This window comes from Phaenicophaeus curvirostris, chromosome 2 (assembly GCF_032191515.1).
Source record: "Phaenicophaeus curvirostris isolate KB17595 chromosome 2, BPBGC_Pcur_1.0, whole genome shotgun sequence".
Taxonomy (NCBI): Eukaryota; Metazoa; Chordata; class Aves; order Cuculiformes; family Cuculidae; genus Phaenicophaeus; species Phaenicophaeus curvirostris.
In genome coordinates, this window is record NC_091393.1 from 104,089,862 (window position 1) to 104,103,292 (window position 13,431).

The window sequence follows — 13,431 nt, forward strand, 5'->3', positions numbered from 1 at the left end:
AAGTTCCTCTAAAGCACATTTTCCTGTAAAGGGGGAGACTGCAGGAACACTTGAGGAGCAACTTCCTCCTTCTTTGTGTTAAAATCTCAACCCCGTCTCTCCTATCCTTTCTCCCCTTCTACTCACCGTTTGAGTTAAGCTTCAAGTGATGGCTGCAGTCAAGCTCCTATCACAATCCAATTGTGAACAGCTTACCAAGAGGTGTAATGCCAGCAGGAATTTGTCTTTATAACAGCACATAGCTTCTTGTTCTCAGAAACATTTTGGAATTCACTCGTGAAGGTATTAAAAACCAAAGCAGAAAACAGGGATAATGTAAGTACACGGCTGGAAAAGGTGTTAATGGTTAGCCCTCCTCTGAACATTATAGCACCGTATGTTGAAAGCAATTGGTGGGAGGCAAGACTGTAGCCCATACTACTGGAAAATTATTCAAAAGGCACTTCATGGATAGAAAACTTTGCCAAATATATATATATATTAAAAAATAAAATGGACTTAAAAAATGATACTTTGCTCCTTCATTACTGAAAGCTGAAGTGTGAACCCCAGCATGCTCATTAAATGCTTGTGGTTCTACTCAGTGCATCAAATTTGAGTTTTAAGCAGGTGTTCTATTAACACCAACTTCAACAAATGTTTAAGCCATCAATTTTGAAGTTAGGCGAATTCAAGGGCCCAGCATTTTCTCAGTGCACTCCCTTTTCAGACATGGTTTGAAGAACACAGTATTAGGCAAAAGCAGCTTTGTGAGTGAACTGTTCATCACTTTGGCCTACCCAGGTCCCAAAACGACTCCCTTCCAAACTTCAGTTTTCTTCTCAAGGATATTGGTCTTTCCTATTCGAGGTCACATTCACATTTAGTAAATTCATATGAGTAATCTGAAAATGCATAATCCATGCAGCATCGTATGGAAATTGGAGCAGCCGAAGGGGTAGAGGCATTCCTGGCCGTCTGGTCCGCAGCAGTCACTGGCGGTGGCAGCCAGTCTCCTCTCAAAGACACCGCCAGACAAACACACTACAAAGAAATTAATGGAGAGCAGAGTCAGTTTGCTGAATAACTTGACAACTTTCAGCATATCATACCGAGAGAGACCAGCTGTTTCAAGTACTCTCATGGCAATAAATCTAGATTGACCAGCAAGATGCCAGATAAAGCAATGTTAAACCCTGGAGTTACTCTCCAAATAAATACCAGCATTTGAATGTGCTTCTTTGTCTCAGGAGAGTTAAAGCACTGGTACTGTCCGTCGTGTTTTAGTGAAGCAGTGGAGGTCTGGAAGGCTGTTCTTTTACTCCATGTAGTTACACTTTGAATCAAGAAATCCTCATCATAGCCACGTTGTCAAAATTAAGGCAGCTGGTAAGCTTTATGTAACTAACTTCTTGCCCGCAGGGTAAGAATTGAGGTGTAATGCAGCCTTTGTTCCTGTGCAGCCACTTTATTCTCTCACAGAGCTTCCTGCTCTCCCACTGAGCAACCCCTTTTCAAAGAAAAACTCATCTTTTTTTTTTTTTTACTTTTTCCCCCAAAGTGGGAAGTGAAAACATCTATTTTGAGGGGGCTAAATCTGAAGCACGGCTCATTTTGTGCAGTGAGAAGAAAGATAAACTGAATGCAGGGCACTGAACAAGCTGAAGGAAATTGCAGGATCCATGCTGCAGGCAATGCAGCTGTACTGAGGGGAGCCTGGTGTCACAAAACATAGGTCAGTATTTAGTTTTCTGCTACTGGAAAAGATGCGCAGTCTCTTTCACTGCCAAAAATGATTCAATCTTGCATTCTCCGTCTTGTATTTTTCCTGCCAAGTAAGCAGTTACAAATACCTGGTTCTTGACTGCAGCTTCCTGATACTTGCTCCTGTGTGAATTTGTGCCCTTTCATTTCCTACGTTGTTGCTTTTTTTTTTTATTGCTACATTTTCCCATTTTAAAAGTCTCTTACCTTTTGTATTTAACCACTTCTAGTTTTTGTTCCTCACCGTTCTGCTCCCTGTTTTGCTTGACAACAGTGTCCTCTGAGCAGTACTGGAAGCTCAGATAGACTCGGACAGTGACCCAGAAGGAATCACACGTACACGCACTCACACACATACACACACACATGCAGGCCTTTGCTTTTTTTTTTGTTTGTTTTTTGGAAAAAATACCCCAAACCCAAACACCCCAACAGAAACTTCGGGCACCTTTTGAGAAGCCTCCTGTTATTCGAAATGTCTTTCTAAATCCGTCTATCCTTCTGTTCAGCTGGAATTCCTGCCCTACCCTTTGCTGGGGTGGGGGAGCTACTCAGTTATTTTTGTGTGAGTGACACTCCTGCCAGCTGTCTTTGTCTGATCCAAACGTTCTTCAGGCACTGGAGCAGTCCCTGTGCCAGCAGCTGGGGCTCCAGAGCACTGGAGGCAGCAACAGGTATGGTCTGTCTCGCCTGCACTCTCACAGGGAGGAAGGCAAGTCAAGGAGTTAGAAACAGAAGCCTGGTAAACACGGAAACCTGAACACAAGATGTTTTACCCAGTCGACGTGACCCTGTGAATGGCACCGAGGTGGCAGGAGTGAATTGGGTGCAAGTGACCATAAAATGCAGCAATTCCAGAGCAACACGTTAAAATTGTCACACGTCAGTCGGCTTCAATGCATGTAGAGTGGGCTGAGAAAGGCGTTAAGGGTGTGTTGCTGTGGGTTTGGCATAGAAGGGTACACGCGACATTGACGATCATAATAATACACGTGCAGTTACCTGCAGTCGTCTCCTCCTGTGCTTATAACATACTTGTCATCATGAGAAAAGCGTATGTTGGTGACATGCGCCGAGTGTCCAAAATATCGCTTGTGTTTGGCCTATTGGAAAAAGAAAAGCATTGTGGTTTCACAGAGTGACCAGAGCACATCGTGAGTGTAGCCAAAATCACATGCCTAGCAGCACTGGCATCTTAGAGCCCACAGTAATCCCAATTCAGGACTCGATTCTGTGCCTGGTGTCCTTCCCAGCGGCTGGAGAGCAGCTACACGGTCAGTTGCAAGCCGCTCTCCTGGGGACAGCCACCCTCCTGCACGACTCGCAGCACTGGCCAGGAGCTGCCTGGAGATAACTTGTTGGGCTGCACTGCTTAGATGGCCTTAAAATTACATGCTGAGGAGTTTTAACACGGGGAAAAGCAAGCTGTTTAGATTGAAATAGAATATCCACTTACAAATTTTTCTGTGCATGGGAAATCAAACAGTTTCACTAGACCAAAGTCGTCTCCTGTGACTATATTTAGGCCAGCATGGGTCACACACGCACAATTGACATCTGCTTTATCTGCATTTCGCGGCCAGATTCCAATGACTTCGTCTCCAAGAATGCTGTTTCAAAACCAAGTTGAAAAAGAACATTAGACCTTAAGACTGACTTGCTGCTGCTTTCTTCCAGAGCATGGGGTGGCAACACAGCCCAGTAATAAAAAATTGCCACCTTCAAAATAAAGCCTTTTCCCTCTAAATCATTGCACTGAATGTAATCTCATCATGGAAAGCATCATAAGAATGCCTATTTTTTGTGCAACTCTGAAACCACCTCTATCCATAAACCCTGAGATATATCTCCTGTGAAACCAATTGCATCATTTCATACAAGCAGCTTTGTCTTCTCCTTTCCTTACAGACATGTTTGTACCTTTCCACAGTGATTTTTGACAGCAATGTTCTCTCTTAGCTGTAAGTTTCTGAATGAAGGAATGCATGCTTGGATGTGGAGTATTGCTTAAAATAGCTGTTCTTCCCTTAGTTTAAGTTCCTTTATAATCATTGCTATTTACCCACATATTAACTGTCAGATCTGTCTGTCCCACTCCCACAATCTGTCAAGAGCCCTTAGAAACGAGTAATGTGGGGCAGATTTTCATGCTTGCTTGGCAGAAGGATTCTCACTTACCTTCTGAAAACCTGCCTGTGTTATCACCCACTGCTGCCTGTCAGATCTGCTTATGGGCTGTCCCACTTTCTACAGCAAGAGCACAGCCAAACTTTTGTAATCGTGTCAGGAAGGTCCAATATAAATGCGTGTCAGTAAATATATTTTATTGATAGCCATAACTTCTTCCTTAATGCTAATGTTTCCACACCTCCTATGCCACTTGTGTTTGCTGGCGTGGGATAAGGTGGCACCTATGCCAGCACAGCGAAGCTTTAAGTAGTAAAGAGCCATGTGAGGAGCCACGCACCTCACTGTTGGAAGCCTGGGACAACAGCAACAAGCCGCTGTGGATATCTGAGAGCAGCCCTCGGTATTAGTACCATAATAATTGCTACAGAGTAAGTGTGTCAGATAGAGCGTTGGGAAGGGGAGTGTGTATGCTTCTCTCACAGATCTGCCACACTCCAGGGCACTTTAAGCATTTGGTTTACACAATCTGATCTTAATTCCGTATTACATCGGTCCCCAGACAGACTGAACTTTGTTCTTTAGTTTTTTACCTTGTCCATGTGGCCCATGTGATCTTTTCTATTAACGCAGGATCTGTTATTTGCTTTCCTAGTGGCACCTCGTGAACTTGACGCTTATAGGCACCTGTAGATACCTGAAAGTAGGAAAGGAAAAAGCTAGTAATTTTGCCATAAATACATCATTTTCTTTATTTATAAGATTTCCAGCAGTAATAGTCTTGACAGGTTTTTATCAGGAAAAAAACAACTAGAATAAAATCTCACATTTTTTTCTAATTAACGCAAACATTATAGACAATATGAAACAGTAACAATATTACAGGACGATAGCTGAATGAGGTGTTCATATGCATACTGGATAGTTGATAGGCTCCAGAAAAAAACTCACAGATTAATTCTGCTATCATATGCATCCCATCCTATGGAAAGAGAAGATGACGACTGTTTCTATATCATTATAATCCACACTTTCTTTTTCAGTGTTGTACCTGTTCCCTTGGAAGGAGAGTATTCTTTGCCTTTAGCACACTAATAATTTTGTAAAGGAACTGAGTTACACTGCTGTGGTCAGAGATGCAGAACCCAGCAGGGAGACTCAGGTATTCAGAAAGAAAGAGATTACTTTAAATAAAGCTTTGTGAACATCCGAGAGGCAATCAATAAATACACACAAACACGCATCAACCTGGGACGCACCTGAATGTACCTGCTGTCTGCAGAAAAATCCATCTGTATGACAAAACTGGCGATGTCCTTGCAGTAGCCTATTCGGTTTAGGGTTGTACCTTGAGTGAGATCATAAAAATCTACAGTATGTTCTTGTGAACCCACTGCCAAAAACGTGTTATCTGGGCTGATCCTAGACGATAAAACATGGAATGGGGATATCATTTACTGTTTCTGTGCAAGATTTTCTTCCGCTTCTTGTGTTAACACAAGACAACAAATGTCTTTTACTGGGAAGCAAGAAAAGTCTAAGAATAGCAAGACTGAATCTAAAAAAACCTTGATGCTTAATAGATGAGGAGGGTTGAGGATATCATATGTAGTTAACTGATGTCAATATTGCACTTGCGTAAAGCACACAGCATGATGTGCAGAGTAACACTAACCCTCTGTAAGAATGAAACAGGAATTGCAATTTTAAAATATACTATGTCATTAATTCCCATGATCATCGCACTACAGTGTACAAGCTACTAGCTATATTTGAGTGGAATAACCAAAATAAGTACAGGGGAAAAAAGAAGCGTGTGGTACACAAGATATATAAGCTTTAGGTACACATAAAGCTACCAATCACCTAGTAAATGCATTTCACAATTTCATGCAGTTTTCAACAAATGCAGAGTTACAAAAAAATCTGGGAATCAACTTGGAACTTGATGGACTTTTTCTTGAGTAAGGGCTGTGTGTTTAGAGAACTTCAACTGAAATTTCTGACATACCTGATATCCTGAATAGCAGACTTCCTGTCTCGCTTTTTTCCCCAAACCTTAAGGCTGTTTACGAGTAAAATAACAAATTCTCCATTCTTCATGCCAATTGCGACCATCTCACCATCAGGACTATATGCAGCACATCTCGCTGGATGACCCAGGCTCACTTTGTTCAGCAGTTTCTGTGTTAACAAAAGCAACAGGTTCATACCTCTCCCCTGGAGAAAACCACCAAGCAAATGTAAAGCTTCCAAACACGAAGTACAGAAGTCACTTATTAAAAACAAATGGCTTGTAGTTTCCTCTAAATATAAATCTGAAATTTCACATCAAAAAAAATCACATCCCACCATGCGTATGTCACAAAGCAGACTTCAAAATATAGATGTAATTCAGATGGGAGCTTCATGTTTGCATCTATCTTGTTGCAGGGTGACTTGAAGAACACCAGAAAGAACACTATTTAGCAGAAAAGGCTGAAAAATCTATTTCCTGTTTTGTTTGAAAGGTGATTTTGGTAGTTTCTACAACTACTGATCAGGGTAGGTTTTTTTCATTTGATTTGCTATGGGAAAACATACTAGAATGCTCTCGTGTTTTCACTTATCTGATTGTATTCATAATATATTCATTTTCCATATTGAAAACTATCCCTGGTCGCTCATGTAACTACCTTTTGAAAAGGTTTATGTAGGCAAGCATAAGCAGAAACTTCTTTGTTGTTTTAAAAAAATGGCTATTGTTAATGAAATTTGACTTGGAAAAAAATCCTGAACTATACACATGCAACATGATAGATCGATTCTAAAGAAAGGCTTGAAAAAGGAGGGGGCCATGCTTGCCAGTAAGGCAGGGTTATTGTCAGGGTCTATGTATTAGCCAGCGACAGGACAATCTGTGTCACCCAATCTGTCAGCATGGAATTAAAATGCTTCCTTAATCCATGCCAGCCTGCACTTTTAGATCTAAATAAGCAATACGCACCAAAGGGTCCCCATCAGCATGAGTGCTTTTAAACAACTGCATTTCTCTGCAAATTGCTTGGTTTTGGAAAGAGCAGCACAGTACCTCCCCAAGAACTTACCTGTTTGCATCACCACATAGCAGAAAAAAAGGGAACGACACCAAAAGAGAAGAAAAACACTGCTGTTTTAACACGGCTGTTAGAGGGTGCATATGTAGCTGGCACTTTGAACAGCTGGAAAAATGCACAGTTGTATAAAATGATAATTTATAATCACATATTTTTCAATTTAGCGATACTCACTTTGTCAGACAGGTCCCAGATTCTTGCTGTTCCATCATTACTTGCAGAGATAAATATATCTTTTGAGGGATGAGTTGCTAAGCCCCAGATTTCCCCTTCCATGTGACAATCAATCAACAAGTTTGAAGCAGCATTTTTTTCTCCTACTTCAAGGATTTCTCCATCTTTTGTTCCCACTAAAATTTTCCCCTGTTTGTAGCCAAAAAAGCAAAAAAAAAAAAGAGATGGGTTATCAGTATAAAAGAGAGAATATCAATAGCAGTGAAGTACTGATGTATTGCAGTAATATCTATGGTAACTCATCCTGATTTATGGTGCTTGTTCAGGCAGCACCTTAAAAACACGAGAGTAAAACACTGACACTTTCACATTTCAAGATCTGGTATCATGATCTGGTGTTACAGTTAAGTGACTGTGGTGGATTTCCATCTTGCCTTCCATGAAGGATTTTAATTTAGATCAGAGTGTTTACATACAAATTGCCACATGGTCATTCTCTTACCTCTGAGGCAACTAAATATAATATTTGGGCAATAATAAAAAAAATCAAAACAAGATTTTAGGTTCTGTTAGGCTGTTTAACCTCGCCTTGCATCTGCTCTAGCTACCCTACAGTCACTGTCTAAACTGCAAGAGCTTTCTTGGCAAATACTTGGAAAAAGCATAAATAGATAAGGTTTGGAATTGGCTAATGGCTACTTGATTAGACATATAAAACAACATTCCTCAGCGTTGTTTTCAAAGAGTACGTCAAATTCCTGAGACTCGATAGATGAAGCTAAATAGAGACCATTTCATGAAGTCTTAAGTTGGACAGACACCCACTACATGAAGTACTGCTCCTGCATCCCTATACATGCCTTTCACAACATTTATAAGTACAATTTGAGCATGCACAAGAGCGATTTTAACATCTCAAATTATTCCCTTATTTCTATTGTCTTCTGCTTTGCCAAAACTTGAAGTCAAGCAGTAATTCTCAGTGGCAACTTATTTGTGGCTTAAAAAAAAAACCAGCCTAGGATCCATGCTGCCTAAATGAAGCACCTAAGCTGCGCCTACATGTCATAGGAAGAAAACCTCGTAAAGTAGGTACCTGAGTTCCTTTTGTCATTCAAAAAGAAAGTCAGAAGACAAGGTACGCTGGAGAAATATGTTCCCTACACTTGGCACTGCCCTTTAGAGGCTTTTCCTCCACCAACTGACTACAGGAAAAGCAGGCACTAAGCATCAGCAATGCCATGCTCATGCAGTTTAAAGCCCATTACTGAGCTCAGGAAGACAAAGGGGGAATTGTCACTAGGTAGGCAGAAAAGCTTCCTCCCATAACTTTACAAAAGTCTTTTCCCCTCTGTGTCCCATCAACCTCCACCAAGAACAACATGCAGTGATGTGTGCCAAATGGTAACATCTGCCGCATCAGCTCACTCACTTTTCCTCTGCAGACGGAGCGCACGCACTCAATGAGCTGGCCTGTCTCAAGCTGAAATGCTCGGCATCGTTTCATCTCTTGATCCCACAGCTTTACAGCTCCCCCTTCTTTAGTGCTGAAAAGAAGCGTGTTGTGTTACCCAGATGTTTCCTTCTGCATAGGCTACAACAAATCCCATATGTGAATCTCATCAGTATTTTTCTGACTAAATAATACAACAGACACTGAATCACCTTCTGCAATATACAAAGACATCTCACTATGGAAAGTAAATAACAAAACCTGAAATGCAGTACACTTTATGTTTTAAACAGTGTCAATGCTGATTTTTAAAAACCAAATTGCTCTCTTGTCATTTAATCTCAAATCTCTGTCACTCAAATATGTCACTTCTGCCAAATCAAAAAACTTGCTAATCAACAGTCTCTCCACTGGGAGAGGTTGTCTGCAGTTTGAAAAAAATAAAAAATTAAGAAAAATCCATTTATGCCAGGCTGGGAGGAGCTCAGGCCACAAGGAGCTTATACAGGCGTTCATACCAATTGCTGATTCAGGTTTCAGTATTTCCTTTGTACATAATGTACATTACTGTGGCCCTTGAGTGTCCTACTTACTAGTCCTTACTAAGACACCTGGGCATGTTACCTAAAATTTAGATTAAAATTGCACAGCACAGTATCTGGGAAGCACTATGTACGTTTAGGTTATTGCATGGATAAATAAATAAATTTTAAAATCACATGAGAGAGACAAAAGTAGTCTTCAAGAATGTTTTGTCTTACGGTCTCTCTTTCCCTCCTGTAACAATGAGTCCATCTCGAAGAGTCGTGTACATCGTAAACACTGGCCCTGTGTGAGCTTTTGCCACAAGTCTAATCAGAAAATGATCCTTCCAGACGTAGACATCTCCATTTATGGCACCAGTAAATGTAAGGTTATTCTGCAACAAATATCAACAATCTCTGATATAATAAATACCTTAACATTTTTGTTTAGCTTGAATTAAAATCCTTTTAGCTACTAAATTTCCTGAGAAGTCAACTATGCAGTGAATGTAGGAATTAAAACCATTGCATTGAGAGAATCAGTTTAACGAGTCTAATGACTGCACCCTAATGGCGTTTCTTTGAGATGTCATAAATCATACGTGTAGGGCACATTCAACCCACGCATCCCATCTTGACAACTTTCAGGTGCATGTACTGTTTTGCTCTGCATGTACTATTTTGTTCTGCATGTGCTATATCAAGTCTCCCATTGGCAAGATGGACGTCAGGCTACCACTACTAAATTTCAAGTGAGGTTTTGTTCTTCTCTGAGTAATAATCTCAGTATAGGTGACTGGCAAGCAGTATATTTAGGATGTTGAAAATAAGGTGTATAAACTTACATAGAGACTTAACTTGTTACCTACTTCATGGCAATGGTGTAATTTCTCATAAAAGCCATGAAGCCATGGAGTAAACTGGTCAGCAGTCTGTGACTCCCTAAGGAATGGAAAAAAGCAGCAAGTATTCTGCATTGTAAATGCTCCTTTGGAGTGTGCTTTGTTAAACGGAAAAGCTCGCCAGAAGAACTACAGATGGTCTGACCTTGAGGTCCACTGACTCTGAAATAACAGATATTAAGAAAAGTCATAAGGGAATCCTTTTGATAGGGGTTCAAAGGGAAGTCTCACATTCTGCAATAAACAATAATGGTGTCTGTTGAAGGCATCAGGGGAAAGAAGCCCCAGAATGAGTTTCCCCTATTTGAGACGAAAATTTGGTGTGGCTATATCCCAGCATGACCTGTTTAGCATTAAACGGACCTGGATGAAAATGAGTAAGGTCCATGGATGCACGAGGAAGCAGAGGGTACATGAGCAGCCCCTACTCTATTAAGAGCAATGGTCATGTTCCTGTGACATGGACTCATTCTTCCAGTGGGATTCAATGACGCATACTTGAGGAAGAAAAAAACATCCTGAATGAACGACATATGCTAAAGGAGTAGAGTTCACCTTCTGGTTTTGAAGGTACCTCCTACAGGACTTTAGTTTAATTATTTTAGAAAAGAAAACTTATTTTGGACTATTTCTACTTGGAAAGAAGAGATAATCAACTGTATGTTCAATATTACATGCTGCTTCGTTTTTAAAATCACTTCTGGGGTATTTAGTGCCCCTGACATTACTCCTATTTTATACTGCAATAACGACATCAGATTAGAAAGAAATACTTAGCATTAAGCATTTTTTTGACAATGAAGTTGCTTGTTTGGGCACAAGGATGCAGAGTCAGGAGCCTACTTTTAAACAATCACATTTCACACATTAGTACTATTAACCAGGGTGGATAATTAGGAGCAAGGGGTCTCTTTGAAATGGGCATTTGTACAATTTATCCTTAACCTTTGCAAAGGTAATTTCTATGGGGTTACTGCATGAAGCAGAGGCTATTTCAGACCTTATTGTCATGGTAACACTGCTTTTGCACTGTCGGTATGTACTGTCTTCCTTAACTATGAAGTCTGAAGCATAGTGCTTTGGTTCCTTAATGACCATACAAGAGAGTATAATATCGTACACTGTCACCGTTAGCTGGACCACTAGCATAGCCATACCAAATACTGTTAGCAGAAGAAAAGGTTGCAGAGCCTAGAAAAATGTTATTTTATGTGGAAGGTCACTAGTGAAGTGCTAAGTAACTAGCGAAGTAAAAAGTAAAAGCCGTGGCAGCTGATGCAGTAGGTATGCAGAGACATTAATAAAAACGTAAACTCAACCCTGCTTAGGAAATGCACACCAGGATCTAAAGGCATACAAGTTTCACATTACAGGTTTAACCAACAAGCAAGAACTCCATGGTCTTGCACTCCCCACGCTGTACTGGATTTCAAAGGAAAGTGACACTTGTAATTTTAATTAAAATATATCATAAATTCTGTAGGAAGTAATTTGAACTCACTGCTCCAAAGGCAACAGAAAGCATGGTTTGCATTTTGGCATCTTCCATGGAACCAATGACTCCTTTCTTATAAAGCAAAGCACTGCCAGCTAACGTCCAGAACTTCATGTGTTTTACCCCAACAGACACAAACTGAGTGTCTGAATCCGGGCGGAACTCTACAACAAATATCCTCTCCAGGTGTCCTCCTCTGCTAGCAACTTTAGCCCCTGTTTTAATTTGGAAAGGATAAAAATATAGTTAAATTTACCTGCAAAATTAAGCTCCCATACAATTTTCTAAAATAAAATGACCTGGTATTGGACTAGAGAACTGTCCCAGATGCTGAAAGCTAAGCAAATCCCAACACTATGTAGCGTATCTAACACCAAATTCATGCAGCCTGTAAGGTCCCTGATTATTCCATTACATCTGACAGTTTTAGGAAATGCACATTTAGGTCTTCATAGCAAGATTTGTGTCCTTGGTCAATGAAATAATACAGAAATTTTGTATAATCATCAGTAAGTTACCATCTGGTGAAACACGCAGGGAATCATCTAATGAACTGAGATACTCCTGCTCTCCCATTCACCATTTCTGAAAATGATAATTCCTTCCTGGAAATTACTTCCCTATCTATAGCATAGAATTTCAAGTTCAAGTATTTTAGGAAGAAAAAGAAAATATTTTCTTTAATTTCATGGAATTTTACATTAACAACATTCTTTTCTTAACTTACTTCTATACAGAATAGAAATTCTAAACTTATTTTCTTACTTATTTTTTTCTGTCAATTTGCTATCGCCTTTAAATGATTTTGTGATACAGGGAACCACGATACTCAGATTAAGAATACAAATCTATTCTAAAGACCCAAAAGGAAAAGCAAATTATTATACACAGTTCTGTTAGGCTGAAGGAACACAACTCGTCCAGAGTTACCTTCTTGCCACCTCCACACTGTGATCGTATGTTCTGGATCAACTCCCACTGAAACCAGAAGTTTGCCAGTTGCACTGAAGTTAACATAGTTGACCCCTTTGGTATGGAAGCACCGTAGCATTGAAATAGTTTGTTTACTCATAGCATCCCATATATGAATTGTAGGAGTTGTACCTATGTGCAGAAAGATGTATTAAAAGAGAATTAATTCAACATCTGGAAAGCTTCGGTGCAAAACAGGCGTTTTTCAAGAACATTTAACCTAAACAAACACTCATAAGTTGCGGGATTTTGTTTTGTTTAACATTACTAAAAAAAATCATGATAGCTTGCAAAACACGGAGAGAAATAATTGTATTTAATGAAGTAAGACAAATCATAAAAGAACAACAGAACATTTATGAAGAACCTCATGCAAAAGAAACTGTCTGTAGATGTTTTGCTTGTATCCGCAGTTCACACAGATACAACGAGGTAACATGAAACTTTTACATAACTCTGCTGACTAAAATCCACAAACAAATTGGCCTTACCTGGAAATTCTGTCATATCACCTGCATTGTGAGAGCAATGGCAAATGAGGAAGCGCCAAGGGAAAACAATAGGTGAAATAAGTCATGTTTCTAATGCTGAAGTGCCAGCATCAGCACCAGAAGGAAAAAATAAAATTAAAAATTTGAAAATGAACATGGATTAAATCAACAAAACAAATAAGCAGGAATACTGTTGAAATTTTTTGGGTATATTGTTTTTTATACATAAATATTGCAACAATATTTAGTATCTTGAGTTTTAGAAATGATATTTAAACTGAATGCTAAAGACATGCGGTTCTTAAAAAACAACAAATTTAAAAGTTAAAAAAAAGTGAAGTTTTACAGAATATCAACCAAAATCAGAAACACTGATTTCATGGGCTCTTATTGACAGAGAGAAAAAGGGCCTTTAACAGTAACCTTTTCCGTGTCACAGAAATGAGTATTTTTAA

General features: G+C 39.6%; 1 protein-coding gene across 5 annotated transcripts in view; it reads right to left on the bottom strand.

Annotated features, from left to right (window-relative positions):
• Window positions 1–439: 439 nt before the first annotated feature.
• EML6 (EMAP like 6) overlaps window positions 440–13,431 on the bottom strand; it is a 116,573-nt gene continuing 103,581 nt past the window's right edge. For 3 of the 5 annotated variants that reach the window (XM_069850245.1, XM_069850243.1, XM_069850246.1), the window contains 12 exons: window positions 12,977–12,997; window positions 12,444–12,617; window positions 11,520–11,728; window positions 9,354–9,511; window positions 8,572–8,686; window positions 7,140–7,328; window positions 5,882–6,054; window positions 5,130–5,292; window positions 4,464–4,567; window positions 3,200–3,353; window positions 2,746–2,846; window positions 440–1,023 (listed from right to left, as the gene is read on the bottom strand). In XM_069850245.1, the coding sequence (XP_069706346.1) occupies window positions 999–1,023; window positions 2,746–2,846; window positions 3,200–3,353; window positions 4,464–4,567; window positions 5,130–5,292; window positions 5,882–6,054; window positions 7,140–7,328; window positions 8,572–8,686; window positions 9,354–9,511; window positions 11,520–11,728; window positions 12,444–12,617; window positions 12,977–12,997 (1,586 nt within the window). In that variant the 3' untranslated portion in view covers window positions 440–998. Of the gene's footprint in view, window positions 1,024–2,745; window positions 2,847–3,199; window positions 3,354–4,463; window positions 4,568–5,129; window positions 5,293–5,881; window positions 6,055–7,139; window positions 7,329–8,571; window positions 8,687–9,353; window positions 9,512–11,519; window positions 11,729–12,443; window positions 12,618–12,976; window positions 12,998–13,431 lie in introns of those variants that run through there. The other 2 variants (XM_069850244.1, XR_011336808.1) reach the window with 2 other exon arrangements.